The 19,784-nt window shown below is 38.5% G+C and overlaps 1 protein-coding gene across 5 annotated transcripts in view; it reads left to right on the plus strand.

Annotated features, from left to right (window-relative positions):
- Nucleotides 1-10,520, plus strand: part of PAM (peptidylglycine alpha-amidating monooxygenase) — a 75,750-nt gene extending 65,230 nt beyond the window's left edge. For 2 of the 5 annotated variants that reach the window (XM_086770168.1, XM_086770170.1), the window contains 6 exons: nucleotides 2,214-2,332; nucleotides 3,306-3,405; nucleotides 4,801-4,854; nucleotides 7,145-7,348; nucleotides 8,874-8,930; nucleotides 9,699-10,520. In XM_086770168.1, coding sequence (XP_086626294.1) covers nucleotides 2,214-2,332; nucleotides 3,306-3,405; nucleotides 4,801-4,854; nucleotides 7,145-7,348; nucleotides 8,874-8,930; nucleotides 9,699-9,880 — 716 coding nt within the window. In that variant the 3' untranslated portion in view covers nucleotides 9,881-10,520. Of the gene's footprint in view, nucleotides 1-2,213; nucleotides 2,333-3,305; nucleotides 3,406-4,800; nucleotides 4,855-5,932; nucleotides 6,021-7,144; nucleotides 7,349-8,873; nucleotides 8,931-9,698 lie in introns of those variants that run through there. The other 3 variants (XM_086770169.1, XM_086770172.1, XM_086770171.1) reach the window with 2 other exon arrangements.
- The last annotated feature ends 9,264 nt before the right edge of the window (nucleotides 10,521-19,784 follow it).

A 19,784-nucleotide genomic window follows, 5' to 3' on the forward strand; every position in this document is an offset into this window, starting at 1 on the left:
AGTTTACGTATAATCTCTGATTCTGAGCAATGACTGATTAGACTCCCTAAATGTGATGTGAACAAGTACATGATCTTGTCTGCTTTCTAGTGACTGCACAGTTAGTAATTAGTTAATAATATATTCATTTCAAAATCCATTGAAGAGAGCAAAGTGAAGAACTTCCAAACTATCAAGAAAAGTTTTGAGTTTCATAAAACAAAAAATCTGAAAGCAAACAGTTTGAAAAAGTTGTGGTTTTAAAACCACATTCTGGTTACAATTACTGTATTAAGTTTTTGGGTTAGATTTTTAATACCGATACTGACAGTAATGTGAATGTTAAGAACTGGGCAAGGAATTTTGGCATGTCAGGCTCCTGACTCTGTAGCTGGTATCAAATTTAGTATCAGGGTTATGTCTCTTGCGTCTGCCAAGAACAAAAGAAATGCTGTACTGGATGAGATACCTATAGCCCAGTGCTCTGTCTCTGACAGTGGCAGCAAGAGAGACATTCTAAGGAAAATGTGTAAGCCTGGCATCATTTTGTGGTCCATTCCTCTCCTACTCCCATGCATCCACAAGCACTTCATTTAAGGATGTTAGGAGGTACGCCTGACCTGTTCTTTGTAGTATCTTTCTATAAACCTCTTGCCCATGAATTTTCCTAATCTCATTTTGAACTGGCTTGTACTGTCTGCCTCGTTGGCTTCCTGCAGTTACAGGCTCCAGAAGTTCACTACCCGCTTTATTTTTTTAATTTTAAAAAGTGATCTAGTTTCATTGAGTTCTTCTCAGTCCCAGTGTTTTGGGAGTTGGTGGATAACAGTTCTGCACTGCCCGTATCTGCTGCCTCTTAGCCTTCTCCTCTCCAAATGAAAGAACTCCAGCCACATTTAGTCTCTCCCCGTAAGCCATTTAATTGCTTCAGTCCCTTGACTGTTGTAGCTGCCTTTCTGTTCTAGCATTTGTCCTTGCTGAAGCTCTTCTGCCATCTGTTTGACCACTCAGTCATTCTTGTAAAAAGTCTTTCCAGACTTTCTCAGTATCACTAAGCTTTTGACTGCTCTGCAGAACTCATTACCTTCCTCAGACCATCACTGTTCACCCCATTCTTCAGGTCACTGATGAAGACTATGATGGAAATTGTTTCTGGCCCTGATCCCTGCAGAATCACACTACTCAGACTTCTGTACCCTGAAAAATGATAAGCTCTGCCCTTAAGCTCTGCGCTTTGTTTCCTATTCACTAATGGATCTTTCATTCAGCGCTGTGACAACTCGCACTCTTCAATAACCTCTGATGCACAACCTTGTTAAAGGCTTTCTGAAAATCCAAGTACCCGTACAGAATCTTCTTTACCTGTGTTTTTTTTCCTGCCAGTTCAGAGGTGAGGCACAGTTTCCCCTTAGAGATGCAATGCCAACTTGTTTCCAACAGGCAACGCTCACCCGAGTCTTATTCCCAGACTTGTTGACGTATAGTTCCCAGGCACCTTTTTGAGTCTTTTCTGTGGATGGGCATTACTTTGGCAGTCTGCTAGTCTTCTGGAGGACTGGCTGTTTGCAGTGCTAGGTTACTCAGCTTGTCTTGAAGGCTGTAATTTCACATTTGAGTTCCTTCTGAACTTGAGAGTGCCATCCAAACCTGGTGAATTATTAACCTCCAACTTGTCTAACACCTCTTGTGTATTTTCATCCAGTTGAGCTGGCTCCCCTAACCTCTTTGTTATGAAAAAAAATTGAGTGTCAGACTCTTCCCTATGTATTCAACAGTAAAAAATGAAAAAAAAAACCTGAGCTTTTCTGCCACTCATCCCTGAGTCCCCTTTTCACACCTTTACCTCTTGTGGTCCCACTGATTCCCTAGATTACTTTCTGCTTTTGATACATGTAAAGAACTGTCCACTATCAGATCTAGTACCCTTAGCAAGGCATTTTTCTGTTGTGTTTTTTTTTAACCCTTTCACATTCTTTTTACATTTAACCAATCTGTAAAATACCACCTTGCTTCTTGTTCTCATTTGGACAAAATATGCATCTCTTACGTACCAGACTTTTTACCTGTTATGCCTTACTTAACCTTCCTTTTGTGATTTAGTGTCCTATTGAGTTGGCTTTCTATCTGTCTCTGTCTTTCTCTCAGACAGAGTTTTTTAATCTATACTATTACAATTCACTTTCACTGTAGTTTGCTATGTGTGGGTCATTAAAGCAAATCTAATATTGTTGCAGGTGGTCTCCTCTTTGCAGTTAATGGAATGCCTTATCCTGGAGAGGCAGAACCGGTGCAAGGATTTGTGATGAACTTCTCTACTGGAGAAATAATTGATACTTTCATTCCGCTTAGAAAGGTAGACTATTGCACAGAGTGCCTGTTGCAATCTAATTATATATATGAGAATTTTGGTAATGTCCTAATTCTCCAACTTCTGTAAGACTGTTACGGAAATAAGATGTTTTATAATGTAAGGTATTCAAAGGGAATTCTTTATAATATTAACTTAATAAAGACACTAGAATTTCAGGTCTTAGTTTCTACATATGGTACACATTCAAAAATTGTACTGCCCTCAAGGTTATTCCTACAGATAGTAGCTTCAGTCAGGGTAAGCCTGCTTTATTGCTGTCAGACAGTTCTTAAAAGCTAATTTAATGGAGGAATGAACAACTTTAAATAGTAATATCTTTAGATACTATTAATATGTCAAAAAATAGAGTATATTCCTAAGCAGAAATAAAATTCAACTGTATCATTATATCCCTTTACAGAAGATTACTGTGGAAGTTAAGGCTAAATATTGTTCATACAGTATTGTAAGTAAAAATTATGTTATTTTTTAAAAAAAGTTTCCATATATTGCCCTACACTAAAGAATGAATGTTAAGATTCCCATTTCTGGGTAACACATATACTCTGTTTTTTGCAGTCTAGTTTTAAATTATACTAGAGAGAGGTTTTTTTTCTGAGTATAGCAAATAACTGTCTTGCATATAAACTCTGACAAAAACTGAACATGTGGGCTTGAATCCAAGATTCACAATTTTTTAAATATATATTTCACATGATAAAACTGAATGCAAGAATATAAATATAAAAATTGTTTAGCATGAATACGTCTAATGATCTCCATATTGTTATCCCCGGAGGAGGCAAACATACAACAGAAATGGAATTCCTTTCCTTTCACTCATGTTAGGCCTTCACACCAGCACCTGCTGTGTTTTCCAGTCTAAGGACTGAATAGACCAGTCTCAAGTTCAGAGTTAAGGAGGCCTCATGAATGTGTAGACACTTAATCACTCTGTGATTGCTTATCTTCACAGAGCTTTGAGATGCCACATGATGTTGTTGCTTCAGAAGATAAAATAGTATTTGTTGGAGATGTTCATGCCAGAGCAGTGTGGAAGTTTGCATCCACAGAAAGTATGTTCTTTTTGTTCTTAATGTCACAACCTCACTTTTTGTATCTTCTGATCAGTACCACTTAGCCTGTACCACCGTCAAAGAACCTGGTGGCTTAATGACAATGATTTAAGTACACTATAAGCTCTGCCTGCAGAAGTTGTGTGCTGCTGCTCAGTTTTCATTAAAAGACCATTCTTCGGCATTGCTGCATGGTCTGTCAAAGGAGAGTTCATTTGTCGCAGGGGAATCAAAATGTATTTGCTTCATGGTAGATCTGTCCCTTGTCACGTCTGTACCTGCTTAAACAAAAGCATAACTCTTTAGCATTTTAGTAATTTTAATGTCTCATTTTCTGAGAAGTCAACTGCTTCCTTTGAGGTTATCATATAGGAAACTCACAAGGGCTGAAGTAAAAACACAAGTAAACTTAAAATTTATATTCACTTAATTGGGAGTATTCATCATTAGAAAATAAGTCTAGTGTAATTTGAAGTCATATTTCCATGAAGTGGAAAGATGTCCCAGTTTTAATCTGGTAACCCCCGAGCCAAGCAGCTTGACTTCAGGGAGAGGGACCTGATTAGTTAGACATCAATTTAGTAGGATTCAGAGAGAGATTAGATATTTTCCAGGAATAAAAATACAATCCACTGTTACATTATATTGGATAAAAAATGTATGAGAGAAATAAAGCCTCAGGCTTCAGGGTGTTAGTCAACCAGTAAGAGTCTGCTGTTATAAATGAACTTCTGACTAAGTCAGTTATTCCATATTTGTCTGTTTGTAATTTATGGGTTTTCCTTTGGGGCATCTGGTATCAGCTGCTGTTAATAACAAGAAACTAGAACAGATTAATTGTAATTCTGACTAGATATGGCTTTTTCTCCATATAGTAATCTGAACTTGTTTTATTCAAAGCTTTGTTTTATTCAAAGTTAGAGTTTTATTCAAAGAAACATGAGAACCAAAAAAAAATAATGGACTTATTCGTCACTTAAAGGTTAGATGAGGAAAGTCCTTGTGTATCGTTTTCTTTTTTGTTTTTACTGCCGTATAAAACTGCAGTAGCTAAGGAGCCCTGATTCAGCCAGCCTTTAATCTAAAATGATTTTGATTATCATTAGCAGTTTTATTTTTGTGGGAATCCCTGAAACTTTACACGTGCCCATAAAATCTCTCTGTGGCATAAGAGTTAATTACTGCAAACACCTTTCATGAATCAAGCTCTTTTCTTTTTTCCATGGCCTTGTGAGGTATTGAATGGTTTATATTGACTCTCCTTGGTGAAGTTCAGACGCTGATGGGATTGTTTACTGTAGGATCGTACTGTATATTTGAGAAAGCTAGCAGGAAAATGTCACTGAGTGTCTTTCTGAAATGTCAGTTGTCCTGAAGAATAATTTTGTTTTACAGAAATGGAACATCGGTCAGTTAAAAAGGCTGGTATTGAGGTACAAGAAATAAAAGGTTAGTCTGATTCAAAATGGAAATGAAGGAACCAGTATTTTCTCATAGACTAGGACTGCTTCTGCCAAGTTGGAGGGGAAAATGCTTACTAGTTTCACTGTTGTTTTATTTTTCATTATCATTTCATACAGTGGCTATAGATAAAATGAGTTGGCATGGGAAGCACTAGAAAGCAGCTTGTAACTGTTACCTAGTAGACGCTATTTTACAGCCAATATAAACATTGCATTTTCAGTGATGACAACTGCTTCACAGACACTAAGATTAAAAATTTAACTAGTGGATTAATTCTGTACCACCATCTGGTATGGTCCAGATTGGTTTCTGTGTCAACTCCTTTAGATGAGGAAATAGCTCTGAAATATAACTGTGCTAGTTACTCCCCAGCACCCTTCCCCCTGCTCCACAACCCTCAAGCACCAAAAAAGGGTTATTTGAAATGGCAGTTTGTTTATCGTTCTGCATAGTCTTTCAGTATACAGCCTTGCCAGTCACACCATATGGAAAAAAAATGCCATTTTTACTATTTAGATTTTTTTTAATTTTAGATTTATATCCCTTGATAAACTGCTTTCTTTTTTCAATTTATCTGCATGAAAATTTGAAAAAAAAAAGGAAAATAAAAACATGTAGAAACTTAATATAAGGAGATAACTACATGTAGAGGAGTTTGAAAGGGGTAAAATAGCAATTTAGGAAGATTAAGACTAATTTTCACCATTAGTATTCTGCAGTATAGGTCTTTTCTGTTGAAAAGGAAAAGTTCGTTTCCCTTTCAGAAAAACAGTACCAGGCTTATAAAAATATTCTTAACTGTTTTTCCTTGGTTGAATTAAGAGTGCGGTTTGCTTTAGCCATGTATATGCAAAAGATCCTAGCTGCCAATTGTGAGCACATAGAATAATGTAGAATAAGGTAGGCTGACAGTACAAGACAATGAAATCCTCATCGTCAAAACTGTTACCCTTCTATTTTATCTCTGTTGGTACATCAGTCCTCCTGAAGCACTCAAAAGGAAAGTGTTGGCATTACAGCACCTACAGTATAACAAACCTAGGTATATGTTAATGCATTTCAGCTTTCTTTAGGAAGAGACCATGCTAGCTGATGCTTCTAATGTTGGAGAGAAAAATGCAATAGTATTACTGGGCTAAGAAACAGTTTTTAAATAAGAGTTTCTAAAACTGCTTAGGGTATCCAGACTGAAATTAACATCTTTCAGCTCTACTTGAAGCAAACTGATAGCCAGTGGACTTCTTGTCATCCTCTGCTTAATAAATGGGCAGGCATGGCCTGCACTTTCACAGCCTCCTGGTGACAGACTGTTAGTATTGCTTGCAGTGCTGTGAAATAAGGGAAAATGTAGCCTTGCTCAAGAGGTGGGCGAGATGGTGGAGGAAAATTGCTCTTGACTATAACTGCTACTTGAACAGACAGCACGTTATCATTGTATTAGTGATAACAATGATAGCATTGTTATCAATTTGTTAGTGTTCAGTATAAACTGAAACATTTACTATTCTTTCAGAATAGGATGTAATTTTAAGTTTCATACAGAATCAAAATAGAGTAGATTAAGAGTGTGTTTGTGATGTAGCTACTTCTTTAAGACATGCAGTTAAGTCAGACTTTAAAATATAAACTTTACACATTTAAAGTTAGCCCAAAGCGTGCAATCTTTTATACACACACAAAACAGCATAAAGGATTTTATTGATTTTTTTTTTCTCCTTGTAGGTGGAGAGGTAACAAATTAGTGACTGGATGCAGTTTTCAAAAGCTCTACAGATTTACAGAGACAAAGTTCTTTCAAAGGATGTAGCAGTTCTGAAAATTTAATCCTTTGTCACCAGTTTATTAAAAAGAACTTTAAATGCTTTCATTTTGGTTTATGATAATACATCATATACTGGATTTCTGTATTTCTTGTGGAAGTGTTATTTCATTGATACTGCATCACACACCAATATGCAAAAATAGATCTTTTGAGGATTTTCCTCTTTTTTAAATGATACGTACTTCTTAAGACAAAGCTCTCCCTGACTCCTCTCCTTTCCCCATTTGAGAAAAAGGGGAGGGCATTTTGCCAGTGAATTATATCATTGAGACTCTCTCTGCCTTACATTTGGGATAACATCAGCAAGACCTAAAAATGTGTCCGTGTGTGTTTGTCTTTTGTTTCCTTGTTACTCAACACTTCAGGTATTCTAGTTTGTTCTTTTCTTTAACGCCTTGTTCTGTGTTGCTTGATGCATATGGATTACATATTGAAATTGTCTTCTTTTTAAAGAATCAGAAACAATTGTAGGAGCCAGATTGAAAAACAACCCAGAATCAACAGATCCTCTAAAGAAGCAGGAAAAACAACATTTGGTCCGACAGGCCAGCACTGGAGTTTCCTTTGTTCTTATTACAACTCTTCTAATTATCCCTGTTGTTGTCCTGCTGGCAATTTTAGTATTTATTCGGTGGAGGAAGACAACTGTCTATGGAGGTAACCATGAGTAACTCTAGAGAACAGGCTTTTATTACTCCAGTTCAAAACATTGCTGAACACTGAGGGATGAGAGTATGAAGAGAGGCTTACTGTCCCTTTACCCTTCTGAACAGTTACTGTGATGCTGCATACAAACTAAGAATCAGTGTGTGCACACAGCAACTGCACCCCCCGTGCCTTTAAGACTACATTTGAAGCCGCCACATTTTCAGAACATGTATCTAAAACCTTTTAATTGGTGTCAAGCCGAAAACTGGTGTCTCAGAAACAGCTAGAATATATTCATGCTATCGTCTAGAATATGTAAATTTTAATACTCTGAGAACAGTTTGATTTTCACCTTGAGATCTTTAAATTTTTGAGAACAAAGGACTGTATGGGTATGATAAAGGTATAAGCAAAATGCAAACAGGTAACGTTTATATAAATGATATATTATTGTTCACTACTACCTCGTGCATTTTGTGAGTCAGACATGTTTCCATAATGCACCTCCATCCATTGCTGTGAGAGCTTTAATTGGTACTTATAATGCTATGTAGCTTTGTTCTTATTACATATATTGTTTTTGAGAAACTGGTAGACTGCATTAGGAGTTTGATCATTATACTTGTTACTTTGCATAGCATAACAAGTTTTATCAAGATATTCCCATCAAGAGAGGAAAATGTACATGGAATGGGCAAATAACACAGTTCTGCCACTGGCTAGAACATACTGTGGCAGAGTAGGTAATTCAGCAATCTAATATTGCTGTGCAACTGAATATTTGAAGATTTCAGTGTGCAGCTTCCTGACTCTTTGTGTTCAAACATGTTTAGCACATCGAATGAGCTAGCAATCTAAGCTACTGCAGCACTGGTATTAATGGATATGATCTGTAATCTTTGCTTACCATTTGGATTCAAGCAGTGCTTGAATTTACTGTGTCAAAAAACTTCTTCCACAGATTTATGGAAACTGAGTAGTACATAGGAAGAGACAGTTTGGTCATGACATTTAATTTTTCTTCAGATGAAGGATGGAAAGAGTTACCAGGGAGGAGGAGATGGTTTGTGAGGGGGAGAGAAAGTTCCTCCAAATACCTCATGAAATTCATAGATCACTGTCTTCAAGAAAGCCAGTCTTCTCTGAAGGGAAACTATACCATTTCAAATGTCAAACTGTATTTTGCAGTGTTCTGGACTCTAGTTGTGCACATTAAAAATTTCGAGGTTCTTGGCCTTCTTGTAAACTTTCACAGTAACATAAATGAACAGTTGAGGGAATGAAATTCTCAGAACTAACTTACATGTGAATCTTCTTAATGGCTGAATTGGCATAAACAGAACATCTGTGGTATGACAATTCTGTTAGGAATTTTAATTTCACCTTAAGAAGCTGAAAAGTATCTGTTTTGCTTCTTAGAGCAGCTGATCAATTTGTTAAATGTCTATGCTTTGTATCAGAAAATACAGATAATTATTTACTCATAGAATATGACTTTTTTTAGCTTATTTTTGAAATCTACCTTATTTTTCAGCTGATGGGGAACACAAACTTGATTCAAGTTCAGGCAGAATTTTAGGCAGACTTAGAGGTAAGTCTAAGTCTTAGATCTGTTAAGAATGCAGTAATTGGAGGTTTCTTTCCTGTATTAACTTCTAGCTGAATAAGACATTTTATGGAAATTTCTGTAAAGGAAGGACTGGAGGCAAACCAAGTGTTTCATGGTGTGGTGGTTTAGCCCGGATCACCACACAGTTTCTTATTCACCCTCCCCCTACCTAGTGGGACAGGGGAGAGAAATTGGGAAGAAAGGACAGTGTCCTTGGTCTCATTAACAACAACTCATATCATCAGAATGTTTTTATCAACATTCTTCACACACAAAATCCAAAACACACCGGCTACTGAGAAGAAAATTAACTCCATCCCTGCTGAAACCAGGACACATGGAAATGTCTTTTAGAACATCTTTCCTCCATCATTATCTGCCTGCTGAAGAGGACGTGGCACCACCAGTGGGAGAGCAGTAGCTGTTATAATGAGTTATCTGTGGATCTTGTGAATGAAATTAAGCACTTTGAGACTAAGGGGAAGCTGGTGGGAATACAAATAGCCTGCGTAAAGATTTAATGAAACAATGGATGCTGAAAAAATAGTTTGAAACTTCAAATATGAATTTCCTTCCTCTTTCATCATCTCTATACTTAGCTTTTGTGGCTTATGTGCTGATCTTTAAAAACAGTTTCTGGAAGGAGATTTAGAAGAATCTCCACTATCCTTTTGAATGAGTAGATAGATTTTTATTCTCCCAATACAGTAGAGCAAACCTTATGACAAGCTTTTCCTTTCCTTTCCACAGGGAAAGGTGGTGGTGGTCTTAACCTTGGGAACTTCTTTGCAAGTCACAAAGGCTACAGCCGAAAAGGGTTTGACCGACTGAGCACTGAAGGAAGCGATCAAGAAAAAGATGAGGATGATGCCACAGATTCAGAGGAAGAGTGTTCAGCACCTCCACCCCCACCAGCACTTTCATCATCCTGAAACCAGCCTTTGAGTTCTCCATTATATGATTCAACCCAGAATGTCAGATTCCTTTTCCCTTAAGCACGTTTAAGATTTTGTGTATTTAATTGTAAACTGTACTAGTCTGTGTGGGGCTGTACACTGGTTCCTTTAAATTTTGTTTGGTTTTAGTTCTGTTTTTTAAGTGGAGGAGTGTATGGAAGTTCCATATCAGTGCCGTTGTTTCTTATGTGAACATCTTAATAAAGCAAACAGTCTTCTAATTGCAGCACTGATTTAAAGCAGTAGTATTTTCTCATGTCAATTTGGGGATCTTGTAAATAAGTCTTACTATCTGCTTCATGAAAATATTTTTCCCATAACTATTCTGTTGCCAATTTCTGTTTTGTGCCTTTCCTCTTCAATGTCCTTAACCTGTTGTACTACAGAGAAAATACAGTGCCACAAGAAAATGAAGCTGCTAAATCTTCTTCTATTTTTTTAAAATCACTAACATTATATTGCATTGAAGGAAAGAAAAAAGTCTCTATTTAATTTTTTTTCTTCTTCCTAACTTGATGTGTTTCTGGGATGTCTTATTTTTAGATGCTATCACTGTTAGAACACTATTTTCAGAAGCTGAATGTAATTTGTGTAATAAAGTATTCGCAGAGCATTAGCTGTCAGAGTGTATTTTGGAATTTTTGCATACTTTTAAGTTTTTTGTATACAACCTTTGTAAAAGTTACATGGACCACATAATATAGTAAAAATTTTAATATCTTCTACCAGGGAAAAAGTGCTATTTTGTATGGAAGCTGGGGTTTTTTTTTTTTTTAAAGACTAATAATTTACACACATGTACAAAGTCAAGATTAAACATTTAAAGAGGAATTTTACTTGTAAAATAAAACTGCAGGGTATTTACTTTAATAAAATATGGTCACAGCTAAGAGGAAACCTGTGTCTCAAATTAAATATGCAAAGTAGTCAGGGTAGGCATCTAATACTACCTGATTTGGAGTACTGATTTGCTTGTTTCTCCACACTTCCTTTTTCATTCATGCAACAGGAGTCCTCAGTCCCGTAATGTGCGCGCTCATTGAACAGGAGACTTGCAGAAAACCTGCTAGATAATTTTCCTGGCCGAATGAGTCATCTGAAGTGTGAATCATTGTGTGGCGTCATCATGATTTATCAGTCTAGTTTGAGGATCAGAGCACGATTAATCTCCTTTTTAAACCTGTATTGTGAGCAGGGTGTACACAGCTGTAATTGACGCAGGTTTTTATGAAACAGCTTTCATTATCAACATTGCAGGTGTGGCAATAGCCTCTTGCTGGTGTTGAGCTTGAAAAGTAGGCTTTAGGTTTCTTGTGACAGGTTTTGCAAGGTGTTTTGGCGGGGAATAAGGGTAATGATAAGAGCAAAATATAAGATTTTCTACTCCAGCAAGATTTCATAAATTTCTTTTTTTCTAGAACAAAGACTTAAAATGCTTCACAAGGTTTTTATTTCCCAAGTATAGCAAAATCTCCAGAATGGCTTTCTAAAATGCTGAAGTATAGGCTCAGTTTCATGTGACTGTATTTAGTGCATACTCTTAAATTGCTTCCTCTTCTGATTATTTCTGTTTTCCTAATCTTACAAGAAAAATGGCATTCATTGCTTTTGAAAGCAAGGCACTGTTATTTTCAGATATAGCCATGATCCCCTTGTATGTGAATAAAAACAAGTAAGGTAGTTGGAAAGGATCTTCTAAAGCTTTCCGCAGAGATCACAAGTCACTAGTTTACAGGAAGTTTTAAATGACAGTAATTAAGAGAGCTGTGGTGGCACTGCTGTCATAGGTGGTGTATATGGCATGAGTTCTAAAAGATCGCAGGCTTTTCCCAAAAGCAGTCAGTAAGGGCATATTTTTCTAAGATTTGAATAGCTCACATTATGTCCATCTGATGTTGGGTGTTCTCTCCTCGTATGGTATTAGGTTGATGAAGATAATATGCAGCTGCCTCCTTCCTTCTTTCCTTTAGTTGATCCTTAGCTCCAATTAAAAACAAATGCTTTGTTGAGGAAGGAGCAACTGAACACAGTTCAATTGCAAGAACAAGCTAAGACAAATTAATTCAGCATGAGTCATAACCTCTGCTCTCTGGAATCAGAGATTGGTCTCTACAATAATCCTGAGCTGTGCATAAAGAGAAGCGTGTTGAGGGAGGTGATAACTGCCCCTCTACTCTGCTCTCTTGAGATCCCACCTGCAGTACTGCATCCGGCTCTGGAGCCCCCAACATAAGAAGGACGTGGACCTGTTGCAGCAAATCCAGAGGAGGGCCAGGAAGAGATCAGAGGGCTGGAGCACCTCTCCTATGAGGCCAGGCTGAGAGAGTTGGGGCTGTTCAGCCTGGAGAAGACAAGGCTTCAGGGAGACCTGATAGCAGCCTTCCAGTACCTAAAGGGGGCCTGTGAGATAGACAGACTTTTTACCAAGCCTTGTAGGGACAAGAGAAGGGGCAATGGTTTTAAACTAAAAAAGGGTAGATGTAGATTGGATATTAGGAATAATTTTTTTCACTGTGTGGGTCGTGAAACACTGGAACAAGTTGCCCAGAGATGTTGTGGATGTTCCCTCCCCGGAAGTGTTCAAGGCCAGGTTGGACGGGGCTTTGAGCAACCTGGTCTAGTGGAAGAAGTGAGTTGGACTAGATGATCAAGGTCCATTTCAACCCAAACCATTCTGTGATTCTTTGATAATTGCATTGACCAGCAATGAACCAGTTTCCAGCAGCAAGCAAACTTAGCACCTCAAGTTACACTCTCCAGTTTGATACAGGTACAATGGCAGAAAAGCTGAACCTGCTTGAAGGCACTGGATGTTCTTTATCTCTCATTAGAGCTGCACCTTTTGAAAACAATGTGCTAGAGATTCACACTGCAATAGAAAATTCATATAAAAAGGAAGACACAAGCTCTAGTTTTAATAAGCCAGCAAACCATACTCCACCCTAGCAGGTTCTACGTGCTAATACTGTTGATTGAATATTGAATACTGGGTATTCAGTCTCAACTACTGGATTTGGAGTGCATGCGTTTAATTTAGTTTCAGCAGTTGTCTCAGGACTATGCTTTTTAACAACATGGAATTGCACATTTTAAGACTTCAAGGACATGACACTAACTTTCATGACTTGTCAATTTGTCTTTCCTTAAGCCTTTTTAAGATGGAAGAAACTTGGCTATTGTAGGGGCTGAATATTTTCATTAAAATTAGGCTGATGAAGTAACATAGCACCTTTTCGTATGGTTGTACTGTGTAAAGCATCTCCCTGTTTTTAGTAGTCTGACATGCTGGAAGTCCTTCAGAGTGACGGAAGGTGGCTGCTTATCCACTGGTAAGCAGCGTTGGGCAATTTTCAGTAGCTTGCTGTGGACCAGCTGTGAGAGCAGACTGGGGCAATGGCAAGCTGCCATGAGGAGGATGCACTGAACTGTAACGTGCAGGTTGTCACCCAAGTCACCTGAAGGTGTCCCAATTAAATGAAATTACCATCCCAATTAAGCAGCTGTCCTTGCCACAAGTATCATTAGGTGCAAATTGATTCCTTGGGAAGCATCTTGATCAGGTAGAGTTTTCTAATTAAGCAGTGCACTGTAGTAGTTAATGAGAATTTATAGATCAATGCAGTAAATTTCAACAGCTTCTTGATTGCCAAAGCTAGATTTATTTATGTTTTATCAGAACTTTTAGGTCAGTAATGTCTGTCATGCTACAGAGGATTAGGATTAAGTGTGGGTCATGGTACTGAGAAGAGACTTTGTTGTCTTGCCATTCAAACACCCATGTGGGAACTTGCTTGAAAAGACTACATACATATTAGCCACACAAGATGTGGGGAGCAGATCCCTGCTGAGTAATTCTAAAGCAACTTTATTATTTAATTGCACATTAGGACATACTTTTAAATTTGAAAGACTATGTTATGATATAATGCACAATTTGTGTGAATTCATATAATGTACTGCTGAAAAAAAAAAAGAACCAAATGTCCAACTTACGTAAGAGCTGAAGTTAGGCCACTGTATTTTCTATGTAATATAGATGCTAGTAGACCTTAGAGTTTTAGCACCCTGATTTGCCTTTACCTGTTTTCTAAATTCTTAAATATGAAAATATTTTTTCTCCATTGTGAATTATCAAAATTTGTTATGAAAATTTACACTATAACTGCTCTTCAAACTGTTCTCCAGTACCTGTGAAAAATTTAGCTTCATCTGCTAAACATTAGTGGCAGAAGAAAAGAGGGGAGCTAAGAGAGTAGAGGAGGATTTTAAATCTCCACTGGCAGCTACTTACCTAAGCAAAACTTGTGACCTTCTTGCTTTTTCTGGACATGGCAGCCAGAAAACCTAAAGGAGCATCCAGCTAGCTTTGTTACACACATATTTGGAGACGTACAAGGGAGAGCAGTGTGGGAGTCAACTTGGAAGCTGCACTAGAATTTTCTAAATACTACAGGTTGTGAAGGCACATTTGCTGAACTACTTCTTTCCAATAGTGTTTTTTATTAATTAGTTGCACATGAAGCATGACATCCTGGGAGTGAAGCTGAGTGAGTCTGATTTCATTGTACAACTTTAAAAAAATATACAGATGATGTAGAGGCAATTTTCTTCTAGGGAACCGTGCCAAAAGTACCATCCTAGCAAACAGTCAGTGGTAACAGTTCAGCAAACTAGGGAAATTATTATTAATTGCCAACTACGTTCATTTTTCAACCTGAAAAATATGAGAAACCTAAATCTTTTACTCTTTTTTTTTAATTAGAACTCAAGAATTTTGTCGGAATGGGGATAAGGCAACCCACATACCCAGCCATACTAGGCTAAAGTTCATGCTACTTATTATGTGGGTTTTAAGAGCAGAACCCTGCCCTGGCCACGGTGTTCCCCAATGCTTTGATACCCTCCCCTCCACATTGGGTACTGCTTTCTTCAGCCACCACACATCCTAGAACTACAGCTCGAGAGAAGATGACTCGCACTGAAAAGGACTGAATCCCACAATTCTACACAGTTTCCTTGCATTGGGTCTCAGGTCTCGTGCTGTGCCACGCATAAGGAACTGGAGGAAGGGCCTTTTTCCAGGCACTCGGATGTGAGATCTCATTCACAGCAACCAATGCTGAATGAATGAGTGCTGAACAGTGCCCAGTTCTAAGGAAGCTGCAAAGCTGTGCTGAGCGTTTGCCGCACTTGGCAGTTAGGGTATAAACTACCTAATACACAAGCTGATGATTATTTTTAGTGCTGTAAGTAACTTACACGAAAGGTCAATCATGCAACTTTCACACAATGCAGATCACATTGCTCTCAAAAATATATTTATGCTTCCATAATTATAATGTAGTTTCAATTTTTGCCGTAAGCAGATGATAAATTTGCTGAGAATGTAGCTTGGGAAAGAAAGTCTCAGAGAAACAAGTCATCAGGCAGCAGTTTGCACAAGCACGGTGTATTCCCTGCACCGCGGGTGCGAGGCCTGCTCCTGCGGGCACAGGCTGCCATCGTGTGTCTGTATCCACGGGCAGGCAGAGCATGCTGGGGCTCAAGTACGTGCTCCAAAATAAATCCCTAACGTCTACAGAGTCGAACACAGGGAAGATAAGAATCTCAAAGATTAAGTTTGACAGTATCATATGCACTCACTCCTGGGCTGTTCCTATTTAGTCCGCTCTCCTTTTCCTGCAGAAAAACTAGAAGTGATGGAAGTTGTCTCTGACTACATAAACATTCAAAACCAATCATCTGATGGGGAACCCCATCTATTATCTACTGCATATCACTGAAATTCTGCACAAAAATACAGAACTCATTTTCTTACAGACTTTTCTATAGGGCCTTCCATTGCTATGCCTGCCAGCTTTGTGGAGAGTAGCAAGTAGGCTGAGAGCTTTGAGGCTGTTCAGCCTGCAGAAGAGGCGGCTACAGGGAGATCTTATAGTGAGTGGCCTTCCAGTACCTAAAGGAAGCTTATAAGAAAGATGAGGAGAAACTCAAGCAGGGCTTGTTGTGATAGAAGGAGGGGTAATGGTTTTAAAATGGTTTAAAATAGGTAGATTTAGACTTTATGTAAGGAAGGAAGATGTTCTTTACTATGAGAGTGGTGGAACACTGGCACAGGTTGCCCAGAGAGGTGGTGGATGCCCCATGCCCAGAAACGTTCAAGGCCAGGTTGGAGGGGGCTCTGAGCAACCTGATCTGGCTGGAGCTGTCCCTGCTCCTTGCAGGGGTGGGGAGTGGACTAGTTGAGCTTTAAAGGTCCCTTCCAACCTAAACCATTCTATGATTCTATTAATATTTTATTCAGTATGTCTGGGAACGGACATAGTGCTATTCACTTTGTACAGAAGGGTGAACTGAGGCACAGAGATTAAAGGCATAAATTGTCAAAAAATGTCAACTAAGTACTGAATTTGTGAAATCTGATTTATTCCCTTTTAACCCACTTAGATAGAACTTTATACACTAAAGGCACTGCTGCTTGCCACCAGCTGCAGCTCCGAATACTCCAGCTCTTCTATAAAAGCTCAGAGATTTTTGTCAAGCACCCAGAAAAGGACCACAGGAGCAACAACTGGTAAATTACAGAAAGTTGTATCCAAGAGATCTGTGGACCATTGCAATAGTAATCTGTTGCAGGGCAGCACTGCCTGGCACACTGGGAACACCATATTTCCTACAACGTCTTCTTTATTGGCATTCCTATTTCTGCCACCAATGCAGCAAGGCTCCTGCAGATCCCTTCATCAACCGTAACACTTTGCACAGCATCAGGGTGTGCCAAGAAGCCAAGTGGGAAGATAAACACCTGAACCCATCCTCAGAGCCTGTAGTAATGCCTAGTACAATGGGGCAAACAAGTAGGGAGCTCAGGCAACCTGAGTGCACTTGTATTTGCAAATGTGGTCTTTGTCTGTATACAAGTAGAGAAGAGGAAAGGAGAACTGACTGGGGAATGCATCTCTCAGGACTAATTACTAAGCATGTAATACCGATTTCCTGAAAAGACTGCTAAATCTATTTATTTCTGTCCACTTTAGCCTTCTAGTTTAAAATAGCATCCAGTCTTGGTGACTTCTAACATGGCATTTCCTTCTGTTGAATTCATAGGTGGCCAACCTACTCTCAGGCCAACAGACGATGACAGCTGCTGATGTGCCCTGCTGAGTTTCCACCACCTGGTAAGACTCTAGAGCTTGTGTGTTTTATTTTTAGCTAGTCCAATATGTTAACTGAAAGCATTCACTCCACTCCACAAAAACTATTCATTACATGTTTTGAAAATACCAAGAAAGTTCCTATGCAAAGATTTTGACGCTAGGTCATGAGTAATGACGGCTACTGCAAAAGGTCATTGATATGGATGCTGCACCCAAGCAAATGAGTAAAGTTCTATCTGGTTGTCAGAAGTGGTATTTCCAGATTTGTTAACCACTTGCTGTGAAAAGAAAATCACAACTTATTGGTGCCCTCCAGCAGGGAACATTCAGTTCTAGGGAGAAGAAGGAAAAAATTTTAAAACATTTGTAGCTGGAAAGCAAGAATACCTTAACATACAATAGGCAAACACTATAAAAATGTTCAGGAAGTATTCAAACAAGAGAGGAATGGTTCTCATTCCACAGTAAAACACTCAAGTGTTTGTATAGAGTTTTCACTAGCAGATCTTTTTTCTACAGTGTTTTTTGTCAAACTGTGAGTTGGTAGTTAGCACCACTAGCAAAGCCAAACATTAAATGTTCATAGTTCTGTGCTGGGATGTATGAAGAAATTTGCACTTCTTCTTCCATGCTGTACTCCCTTCTATTCCTTCCCTCTAAACAGCTTTCCATCAGGGGCACAAACTCTATTAGAAAACAATTTCTAAAAATTCTTTTACTAAATAGTCTTTTGCTGTTGTCCTATCAAAAATCAAACCTGTGTGCCAGTGAACAAGAGTACAGATGGACATTTGTGTATTTATCCAGGCTGGTTAAAATACAAACCAAAAGTAGGCAGGTCATGACTCACAGTGGTCACAAGCATACACTGGACAACCCTTTGCTATGGCAAGAGTGCGAGGGGTTTCTCCGAGCTTCCCCACGCACAGTGTGCTGCTTGCAATGTCTCAGGTTTCCTGGTGGGTGTTTCTCACGTCATTAGTTTGAAACTCCTGTATTTTACTTCAATGAACCTCCCACACGCAGAGAAGGCCCCATTTAGGTGCAATGAAGAGGTACTAACGCCCGTCTGTTAGAACAGCAGACGAAAATTACCAGGAAGCCTGAATGATCATGATTACACAAGATGTTAAATGTTTCCTGTTTTTTTCATGCCACTGTGACTGTAGCATTTTCTTTCTCTCCAGTGTGGCTTTAAGAAGTACACAGCACCTGCATTGCCCCAGAGCTTCCCCAGAAGACAGCTCTGCTGTACTGTCCACAAGTAAGGAACTCTGATCAGTTTAAACAAACAAAAAACAAAAAAAAAAAAAAGAAGAGGGACAGGTTTTCTCTTGCACCTAACAAAACAGTAAGCAATCTGCCAGAGAGCTACCTTATTCTCTGATTTTGTCTCCAATACTAATATTTTTAAATTTCTTTTGCCTGCACTATATACATGTATATTACCTGCGCACACACACACACACTGTATCATAACGACATAACAAATCCATCGCAGCAGCAGATGTCACTGTGGTCAATAATCATAGTGGAAGAAACAAAGCTACATATAGAGGAAGAGGGGTTGGCTTAAAGAGTCTGCGCCTCTCTCGAGAATTAGCATAAGAACAATTTAGGCTGCCATGTCATTATCACGACATGAACCTCCAGCGCTCATAGCAGACAGCACTCAAACAGATTATTGTCTTTAAACTACTCTTCCAGGGGAAAAAAAAATACTGTAGGACGACAGTGCTCATTACTGGGAGAAAAAAACTTAAACCAAAGTAAGGCCACTGTTCACAATTACTGATTATGTCATAGTTATATGTGAGGTTTTTTCTGCTTTACCTAGCTTAACAGGATTTCTTAGCTTGCTTTTTTTTTTTTTTTTTTTTAAAGACAAATGTATTTCATCCAGCTTACTTTCTTTACTTCCTTGTGCCCTAGATTGATTACAATAAAGATCAGCTCTCCTCCCAGGACAGCATAGCTTGGTGGGAACAGCAGCTAAGAGAAATATGGGCTTTGCAGCTTGTGTGAGTTTGTCAACGCCAACACAAAGCTTGTTCATCTCCACGTGCTCTGTGAAGCTGGAGCCTGTTAAGCGAACATCCCCAACTGTGTCCCAGTACCCTCTTTCTGAAATAATCTCAGTGGAGAAAAAAGTGTCAGAAAACAAAAAATACTTTGAATACTAAGTATATTTTCATTTGAATTTTAAGATAGGATCCTGTCATAGTGCTAAGCTCTTTTCTTACAAAGTTGTGGCCCATGATATCAAAGACATACTGTACATTAGGTATGTATTTTTGTGTGAGCTGGGTACCTAATCAGCCTTGAGGATCACATCATGTTACCCAAGATTAAGGGAAAACTCCTAATAAATAATACTTTCCTCCATCTGTGTTATAAGTCACACATTCAGCAGCCGGAATGAAAGGAAATGCACACATTCAGAGAGCAAAAGAAGCAAATCTGCCACAGTATTAGATAGAATTTGCTGCATTTCTAAATTCATTTTTCTGCTAGTTTTCTTCCTCTTTATTTCAGTCCCCTATAAAAAGAACTGACTTGCACTCATCAGTTTTTCACATTAAATTATTCAGCTGACTTCGAAGTATAGTGTTCTCAGCAGGAAGCCTAGACTAGTAACAACATACTCAAGGAATTCAGACACTAAGTAACAGCATTGCTCCACCTTTCTTAGACAAATGTCAGTGGAAATTTCCAAACCTGTT

The sequence above is a fragment of the Chlamydotis macqueenii genome, chromosome Z (assembly GCF_036417535.1).
Source record: "Chlamydotis macqueenii isolate bChlMac1 chromosome Z, bChlMac1.mat, whole genome shotgun sequence".
Lineage (NCBI taxonomy): Eukaryota > Metazoa > Chordata > Aves > Otidiformes > Otididae > Chlamydotis > Chlamydotis macqueenii.